At 40.3% G+C, this 10,693-nt stretch overlaps 1 protein-coding gene across 1 annotated transcript in view; it reads right to left on the bottom strand.

Moving 5' to 3' along the window:
* Positions 1 to 6,136: 6,136 nt before the first annotated feature.
* The window catches only part of LOC137422630 (R-spondin-2-like), a 44,323-nt gene continuing 39,766 nt past the window's right edge, over positions 6,137 to 10,693 (bottom strand). The window contains exon 5 of the mRNA XM_068109345.2: positions 6,137 to 7,182. Within this exon, the coding sequence (XP_067965446.1) occupies positions 7,073 to 7,182 (110 nt within the window). The 3' untranslated portion in view covers positions 6,137 to 7,072. The remainder of the gene's footprint in view (positions 7,183 to 10,693) is intronic.

The raw sequence follows: 10,693 nt of genomic DNA on the forward strand, positions 1-10,693 counted from the left end.
TCCCTCAAAAATAATTAATTTTGGCATGTACCTCAAAAATAATTAATTGTCCCTCTTAGAACCAAGGTAACAAAAACACGTTATTAATCAAATAACGCTCACTCACACACCCGCTCACCACAGTGTGCGAATTCAGCACACTAAATTATAAATTAAACCAAAGAACAAAGGATCGCTAAGCACTTTAACGATAACGCCGCAATAAGGCGTAACTAGTCCCACACGGGCGCGGCCGCACGCCGCGGCTAGGGCTGAACACAAAAGGACTAATTAAATCAAACGAACGTCAAAATAAAATAACAAAATGAACCAACTCGGTTCAGATAACCAAAACAAAACAAAAATACAAACGAAAACGGAGGAAGCTGAGGAGGGAATGTCGAAAATAGCACGGCTCGAAGAGCAGCAAAATAGCGTGGCGTAGTAGTAGTAGTAGTCGTAGTCGTAGTAGTAGGTAGTTTCTATTAGTAGTAGGTAGTTGTAGTTGTTGTAGTTGTAGTTTCTTGTCGTTGTTGTAGTTGTAGTTTCTAGTAGTGGTAGTTGTAGTTGTTGTACTTTTTGAGGTTACTACTACACAGTGCTTAGCCTCGGACAGTTCGATCGAACAAGCCCATGGCACGGAGACAGCCGATCGATCTCGCAGGAGCGACCCCGTGATCCCCCACATCCAGGATGGTGTACTTTTGCATTATTAAGATACCCCACATCCAGGATGGTGTACCCCCGCATTATTAAGATCCCCCACATCCAGGATGGTGTACCACCGCATTATTAAGATCCCCCACATCCAGGATGGTGTACCCCCGCATTATTAAGATCCCCCAAATTAAGAGAGAGACACACACACAGAGCAGAGGTGTGTCATGCCAAATTTTAAGGTACCGGCTCAGCTCTGCAACCATGTCGGCCATGACGTCAGTCATCGCCAGGTCCCCGATCTTAACGACCGTCACATCAAATTTTACCATTTGAGTCCCTATAATGAGTGATAAATGAAATACGTACCTTTTACTATGATAAATAAAAGATACGCCCATTTAACACATATACACACACACACACACACACACACACACACACACACACACACACACACACACACACACGGGGTGTGGGTCACACAAACATATCGTTTTTTAAATTTCTGTTCCTCACAATTCTGTCTCTCTCTTATTCACAGACACACACATACATCCACACACACACACACACACGCACGCGTGCGCGCGCGCACACACACACGCACACACACACACACACCTGTAGCTACGCATTTTTTTTTGGGCGGTGTATAATCGCTCCGAACGAAACAGGCATTACCTCGTTTCCTTTGCTTGAGTTGTTCAAAAAGTAATTAATGGTCGAAGACGTGTTGATTGAGTCTTAAAATGCACATCCGATCATACAGACATACAGAGCATACAGAGGCCGATCGTAGGCCGAAAGAGCCCATAACTCTTCTTCATTTTTAAACTTGAATGTATCGATAACTTTTCCCCTTACAAAGTAAAAATAGATTAAAGCCAAACGTTATTAATAAATACTAGCAACGGTACCCGCCCTACGGGCGGGGCTTCAATTGGGAGGCCCAAATGAAAAGGTAAAATATCAGAAATTGAAGGCTTTTTATTTTATTTTAAACGATTCATATAAACATCCGTTAAATCATATTACACGCAAATCATCAAAATCTAAACAGTACATGGCGCCCATTTTGAAAAAAGATTGAATTCTGCAAAACGGAAGTGGCCGCTGCACGTCCCCTTGTGTTTTATACCTCTCTCCCCCCCCCCCCCCCCTTCCCACGCCTCCTCCCCCCAAGCCCTCTCCCTTCCACACATCTCCCTGCTCTCAAATGTTATGTTTGTGTGCTTCCCCTTCTCTCCCCATCTTGTCTTCCGCTCCCTCTTTTGTATATTTTGTTTGTCTGTTTGATTTGTTTGTGTGATAAATGTTAGCTCTTTCACGAGCCTCGATTCAGTATACAAAAAAAACAAACAAACAAAAAAAAAAACGCTTGTTTGGAATCAAAATGCCACAAAGTTGAGAGCTGAACGGCCTGCAATGTCGTATTTGTTTTGGTTTTTTTTAATGACTGCAGTTCATGACATTTCCATCACTCTGGGCCTTCCTAAGTTTATCATGGGTGACTTCTTTAGGAAATGGGGAAAAAACAGATCGTGCCACACAGTCAGATGAAAGAAATCTGAACAGGAAGGCCAATATTATTGACAGATTGGGCGAGAGAAAGCTTTTTAATATGAAATGATGTACTATTAAAACTTACATCGACTAAATACCACAACAAACTGTGAGTAAACTCTACGGGGTTCGAGCTGAATCTATTTCCGAAAGCAGACCAACACCATATTAGAAATGGAATAATTGTTGGGGATTAATAACTGTGTATAATTACTTCTTGTAGGGCAATTTTTCTGCACAATATATCACGGGCTTACAAAGGGGAACCCGAACACAATTTTTTTTCCTGAAAACTATTGAAAATCATTAATCACGTTATAATTTGAAGGGTAGCTTTTTTTTTCTTTTTCTTTTTTTGCCAGTGTCAAAAAATGCTCTGAAGTGTCGATTTTCGATTTCGCCAGTGACATCACACTCTTAACCCACCTTGATCCTAATGGCAGTTTACATAGAGAAATAGTGCATGTCGAGCTCGGATTCTGATACTGATTCCACCATCATTAGCAACTGAAGGTTCAGTATGTTGAAACTGATCAGTGGGATTTTGAAGAAACTATTGGAGACAAAATTTGTGATGGAAACATATTTGAGGGAATTATGGAGCCTTATTGTTTTGAGTCTTATGCGAGCGATTCAGATGAAATGGAGGGGTTAGTAGTGTAGATGAAAACGCCGGTCGCAAATTCACTAAAATTTTACACGGACACGACGCAGCATGTACACAGACACAACGCAGCATGTACACGGACATGACACAGCATGGGACATGACATGACATAGACATGGTGCATCACGTACACGGATATGACACAGAACGAGCATGATGCAGCACGGACATGACACGGACATGACACAACATGGACACTGCCCAGGCGCACTTGGACACCACCGGCAAAATGGGCGACAAATGCTTTGTCCCACCATCACAGGCTGAGCTAGTATCCTGAATGTTACTGGATCGGCCCATTTCATACTTTCCTGGAATGCCATTTGTGTCTGTGGTCGTGCTGTGTCCGTGCTGCGTCCATGCTGCGTCCGTGCCATGTCAATGTCCCACCCCAGTGGAGGTGGGGAGGGGTAGGTGGTTGGTTGGTGGTAAGGTGAGATCAGTTGCCTTCAGGCGAACATAGGTGTTTGATTCACCGCTCAAATCGCCTGTGTACATGTGCTGGTAGCTGGGTGGTGATGGTGTTACAGTTTCGAGCGACGGCTGCTTCTTCCATTTAGTCATGGGTATCGCATCCTCTCTCAATCCCAGCTGCAGATTGGGAATCCTCCATCAATCCAAGTTTTTTTCCTTGACATTCAGAACTACTCATTCTACCAGGCCTTTGTCCATAACTCAATGGAGCACTCAACTCAACCCTATGGGCTGCAGACCCAGTATCACATCTGTCCATTCTGGATTATCTGGAATCTATTATTTAAAGCGCTCAACCTTGTTGCAATCTCCTTTGATGAGGCCAAAGCACAACACCTGCTGCTATCGCATCTGAGGCAGGTCGGTGTCCTCTCTATTGTGAACCCCCATTCTTCCAGACTGTCTTCCTTTGCTCTCGCAGCTCTGCGACTATTCCCACTAACTCCAAAATGCACACATTCTCCCAGTAACCTCTCCTGGTCATACTTACAAAATCAATGCTGACTGCATACCTCAACTCTTTCATTTCTCACTTCCCCCATTTATAGAACCACTTTACAGAGGCTGTTCTTTGCCATTCTTCTCTCCAGGGCTTCAAACAGTTGGTGCACCATCTCATGTCATTCTCTACCCCTTCCCATGATAATTTATTTCCTCAAGTTTTCTACCTCCATTAACCCTACCTATCCAATTCCTCTTATGTGCAGGTTCTGTGCTATACATATATATATGTATTGTATGTGTATATATGTATGTATGTGTATATATATAGATATATATATATATATGTATGTATGTGTATATATGTATGTATGTGTATATATATAGATATATATATATATATATGTATGTATGTGTATATATGTATGTATGTGTATATATATATGTATGTGTGTATATATATGTATATATATATATATATATATATATATATATATATATATATATATATATATATATATATATATGTATATATATATATATATATATGTATATATATATATATATATATATATATATATATATATATATATATATATATATATATATATATATATATATATATATATATACAGTCACGTGAAAAAGTAAGTACACTCCATGTAAAGTTTTGACTTTTTCAACATATTTCAACATACGGCTATCTGATCTTCATTTCAACAATATTGAGAGATAAAGGTGATATAATATAACAAATATCATGAAACATTTACATTTTGTAGTCCATTGTATAATTTAAATAAACATAAATGCAAATTTCACATGTGGAAAAAGTAAGTACACCCTTGGCTCTAATAGGTGGTATTGCCCCCTTTGACAGAAACAACCTCAAGTAGGTGTTTGTTATAACTGTCTACCAGTCTCTGACATCGACTGGGAGAAATTTTTGCCCACTCCTCCATGCAGAATTCTTTCACTTGTGCGATGTTTGAGGGGTTTCTTGCATGCACAGCTCTTTTCAAATCCCTCCACAACATCTTGATGGGATTTAGATCCGGGCTTTGACTTGGCCATTCCAGAACCCTCAATTTCTTTCTTTTCAGCCATTCCTTGGTGGATTTACTGGTATGTTTAGGGTCATTGTCATGTTGCAAGGTCCACCTTCGGTTGAGCTTCAACTTCCCGACAGATGGCCTCACATTATCCTCAAGCACCCTCTGGTACAATGAAGAATTCATAGTGGATTATATGAAGGTGAGCTGCCCAGGCCCTGATGCAACAAAGCTGCCCCAAACCATAATATTTCCACCACTATGCTTTACAGTTGGTATCAGGTTCTTGTTGTCAAATGCTGTCATTGGTTTTTGCCAAACATGTCTTCTGGTACTGTGGCCAAATAGCTCTACCTTTGACTCATCTGTCCAGAGCACATTGTTCCAGAAGTGCTGGTCTTTGCGTAGGTGTTCATTGGCAAACTTTAGTCTTGCCCTGATGTTCTTTCTGGACAGCAAAGGTTTCCTCCTGGCACACCTCCCATGTAGATCAAATTTGTGCAGCCTCTTTCTAATGGTAGACTCGTGCACTTTGACATCAACAGTGGCAAGAGCTACCTGTAGGTCCCGTGATGACATTCTGGGGGTTCTTAGAGACTTGCATCTTGCGGTCTGCTCTCGGGCTGAACTTGCGGGGGCGGCCTGGCCTGAACAAGTTGGCAGTTGTTTGGAATCTTCTCCACTTGTAGATGATCTTCCGGACAGTCGAATGATTGATTTCAAATTGTTTGGAGATCTTTTTAAATCCCTTCCTAGACTCGTAGGCATCTATAACCTTCTTTCTGAAGGCCTCAGAGAGCTCTTTTGATCTAGGCATGGTGACGCCGCACACTTCAACAACAAAGAGCAACCCAAACTAAATGTCTGAGGTTTAAATAAGACAGGTTCCTCCAAGATCCTCTCTAACGATGTTCTAATCATTTGCACCTGAGTTGGTGCACCTGATTCTAATTTTAGGTATTTGAAGTAGTGATAAATGTAGGGGTGTACTTACTTTTTCCACATGCGAAATTTGCATTTATGTTTATTTAAATTATACAATGGACTACAAAATGTAAATGTTTCATGATATTTGTTATATTATATCACCTTTATTTATCAATATTGTTGAAATGAAGATCAAATAGCCGTATGTTAGAAATATGTTGAAAAAGTCAAAACTTTACATGGGGTGTACTTACTTTTTCACGTGACTGTATATATATATATATATACACACACATACACATGCCAAGTTCAGCAGCTCAGACAATGTTTGTGCCTTTACCACCATGTATGAGAAGTAAATGTACAATTAGAGTTTGAAAATACATACCATTTTAATAAGCAGCTGGTGTGTCAACATCACAGGCTGACCTTGTGATTATACTGTTAACCCCAAAGGAATTGAAGAGGGGAGGGGGACATACAAGCAAAATACTGAAGGATACGGTTATGACATTTCATCATGTAAATGGTAACTCTGCATTTTTGTTAAAATGTGCGGTATAAGGTTTTATCAATTAATACTGTTCACTTCATATTCACACAGTCTTACTTGCCCCTCGGGCTGACAGGATGGCTCTGAGATAGCGAACCCACCTTTGAGCCGTCCACTCAGTATTTGAGGCCAATCCCGACAAAGGACCATGTACCCTGCAGGCCTTTTGCAGGGCGGGACACAGCAGCATCAAGGCGTGTGCCCTTCCTCGGACGAAACATTTAGCTGGCCATCCCAACTGCGAGCATCAGTGTACCACGGCACCTTTCAAAAGGAGTAGGCCTTTATGTGCCTGCTTAAATTACTAAATTCCTCTTCTCGTACTTAATGCATTTACTGTATTTTATTTTCAACAAAGGTTACCCTTCTGAAATTCATCATCGACGTGCCAACAGTGGGACCCATGTACAAAAACTGTGCTCTTTGGTGACTGCCTTTATATTTCGGGTAGTGCATTGGTACATTGGCAGCAGCACGATTGCCTTGTTTTAACGAACTTGAAAGTGACGAGACATTTGAACCAAGTTTCATCTCCTTGGCCATTTTATGGAATGTCAAGAGTGAAAAAGCCAGAAGGATGTAACCAGAAATTGCAGCACCTGCTGTGCTTGTAACAGGTATACTGTACTCGACGTGTCCATGTGTTTGCTTTTTGGTTGCCTTTTGTAGATAACCAGGCTCTGCTCCCAAGTCTATCATTGCACACAATTAGGGTCAGCATGGTTATCCAAGTTTTTCTTTACGATCCCACAGTGTTCATTCAGTACGTTGGCGAGTCTGCCTTCTGGGTTGCTTTTGCTTTTTCCTCCTCGGTTTCTTCCTCTTGTTCTTCCTTCTCCTGGGTTTATTCCTTTCTCGATTTTTACCTGAGAAAGAATACCATAAAACACAAGTCATGGAAACTCATGGTGCGTTGCAATTCAAACACAATTCAACATCAATTGCATCATCATATTAAGAGACTAAAGTAAAATGAAGGATCACAAAGGCCTCAATTACATCATATCTTGTTAGGTTTGGCTGAATCATTAAATTACTTGATTCTGCTCATGTGTGGAAAGTTGTCTTTCATGTTGTTGGTGTAAATTTTTCAGTGTTCCCTGTATGGTGTAATTTTATTAAATCACCACTTGGAGGTGCTGCGACGGCATGCCATGTGAATGAATGCGCTTCATACCTGGAATGTTGCGTGGAAACTCGATGAGATTTTAAATTTTGTTCGGCATCAAGTCGACATTTACTGTATTTTACAAAATAGATTTTCAAAATAGAAAATAGATACATAAATATATATATATATAATTTTTTTTTCTTCAAAATATACTAAATAGATTGCATCAAGTCGATACTTAAATATCATAAATTGCTTTAAAACATGTTCCTTTTTATCGAATCTGCTACTTGTTTTTTGCTACTTAAAGTAAAGACATGAATGTTTTCCAAAAATGTAATCAATAAAGCATCAGAGCATGATAACTTGGAGAGGTCAAAAAGTTATAAGAATGAGATACTCGCAATAGTCCAATAAATGGCAATGTGTTTTTATTTATTTATTATTTTTTCAATATGTAAGAGTATGTAATTAGCAAGGAAATATTTTTTCCCATTCATTCATTCATTCATTCAGTGATGGCAGGATAGATTAGAGGGATGTCCATTCACCTTAGAGCTGTCTAGCTTGGGTTCGAATCTTGGCCAAGCTATGAATTGACACCCTGCTTGGTGTTTTTCAGGCAGGGCGAGGCATCAATGGATGGATTTTAAACTGGGCATCCCGCCTGCCAGCATTGGTTGGTGGACGTTAAATATCCCACAGAGTCTTTCATGAAGAGTGGGTGAGATATCTCCAGCACCTGGATGAAATTACAAATTTCTGCACCCTCATTCGAGTGTCCTGCATCGGAGTGGCAACCCACCCACCATTGTACCCCAAGCCAAGGAATATGCTTTGGCAGAAATGATGCTCTGTATAGGGCATGGTTCGTAATAATAATTAATGAATAATGATGAGTATTATTTAAATCCATTATATTTCCTTGTGACAGGATGGTGCAGAGGTAGCACACTTATCTTTGTCTGGTCTGGTTTCGATTCCTGATGCAACCATAAACTGTTATATTGGTGCCTCATATGCCGGCCATTGCATCACATTGTGTCCCTCAGACGGACATTAGGCTGGGGATTCATCTGCTAGCATTCATTACCCGGGAGATGTTAAATATCCGATGGTTTCTTTCGACGAAGAGTACTTGAGGCATCATCAGGGCCATGAAACGATTCCAGAAATTCCTGCCTTAATTTCTTTGCCAACCTCCACTTGGCAATTGTCATGAGTACGCCAAGTGCTCCTCAACATGGGTTGTGGGCTGCACCAGGCTGGTTTGAATGTTTGATGATAACATTGCTCTTCACAAAAAGATTAAGCAACAACTTTTAAACTGTAAATTGAATCATGGAATTCACAGTTGAGAAATCTATTTGTCACGTGTACGCAACCCATTGCTGTTTAGGAAAGAAACCCAATCCGAAAATTGGACTTCTAACCTGTAATGTTACAATAATTATCATCATCTGGGAAATGAATTTAGCCATCATGTCTCTCACAGAATGTAGGTACATGTCTGCCAATGACGTGTGTCAATAACCTGTATAAATTAGCCATGCATGTGGTCTACGTTCGTTTAGGAATGATTAGATGCATCATTGAACACCAAATACGTCGCTCATGCTATCGGTACTGTTCAAGGGTGGATGAGTTGAGCTCTCGTTGCTTCTTGGTACAATGTTCATCTTGGTGTCATTTCCAGAGCAATGGCTGACAAGGTTTTCTAAGACAATGAAAATAATCTTCCACAAATGTTTTTTTGACAAGGTACAGTACTGCAAGACTGGATGCTTAGTGAAGAGAACAGATTTGGTCGCTCAAGGTCTACAATCACTCATGAGGATCATTTTCCTGTTTCGCTTACTCAAAGGAACCGCTTTTCATCAGCACAGGCTTTCTATAATAACCTGAAAATTATGATCAACCATTATATTTGGACACAGACAATTCGAAACAGGCTTCTTAACAGTACATATAAGGTCCAGAAGACCACCGACTCCACATCCTTCTATCGCAGCACCATAGACCGCAGCATGTGCTTTGGACATCACAACTCGTGGGTGAATCGTTGTTGCCATGTTATTTTCACCGACACACCTATATTTTGTTGAGACGATGGACATGATATATTCTGGAGATCAGCTGGGGAGCAATTTGCTAGTTGTGCGATTATAAAGCATGATCGGTTTGGTGGGGACAACCTGTTTGGATGGGCTGGCATTCAAGCTGGCCACATAACTGATCTTATCACATCATTCAGAGGGATACTTCCACTGGTGTCAGATGTGTTGATGAGATTGTTATGCCTGTAATTGTCCTTCTGGCTCACCAGCAAGGTCACAACTTTCACACCATGTGCATGTTGCCAATATGGCACTTCAGCACCACAATATCATTCACATGAACTGGCCCATGCAATTTCCAGACTTCTTAAGAAATTCATTGGAACTTCCTAAGAAAGTGTGTCTGTGATAATCGAATTCAGCCGCAGTCTCTTGATCAACTGGATGTTGTCCTGGACGAAGAACGACAAAAGATTCCCACAGAGAGAGGTGTATCATCTGACTTGCTCAATGACAAACCGTTTGCAAACTTGTATTGGGGTTGGTGTTGGTCACATGAAAGCCATTTCTGCCGATCTAAACTTGTCTGTGATCATTTGGAGACCGATGTCATTGTCAATTTGCGTGCTCGCTTCAATCTGCCATGTTTTTGCATCACAACTCATCTACGACTTCCACTGATGTCAGGTTTGTTTATAGGGTTTTTTTGTTGTTTTTTTGTATGCAAGATCGAGGCTCGTGTAAGAGCTAAGATTAATGTGCTTGTCTGACAAGGTATACTAAGACTTTAAGAATAAGGGTGAACAGATTAATGTGCTTGTCCTGTTACACCATAATATGAATACATTTGAATGTACAATACAAACAATTCCAACCTCAACAGGTTTGTTGCTGAAGTTTTCTTGTGAGGAGTGCATAATGAAAGTTTAACAGCATTTCCATTTATTGGACTATTTTAATCTATTCCTGAGAACCTTTTGAACCCACATATATACTTCCAGTTATTCCTCACTTCTCGTTGATTCGGTCAATGACCTTTCATTACAACATCGCTGGTATAATAGGGAACATATGTATTTATCTATATCTAAATATCTATAAAGCTCAGTTGACTTTTTGCTCCACCAAATAACAACGAAATGGAGTTGAGTAAACGGGTGAAAATTCTACAGATGCTGTAATAAATAACTACCTCTGTCGGTTTGAATG

Source organism: Myxine glutinosa, chromosome 2 (assembly GCF_964187855.1).
Source record: "Myxine glutinosa chromosome 2, kmMyxGlut1.1, whole genome shotgun sequence".
Lineage (NCBI taxonomy): Eukaryota > Metazoa > Chordata > Myxini > Myxiniformes > Myxinidae > Myxine > Myxine glutinosa.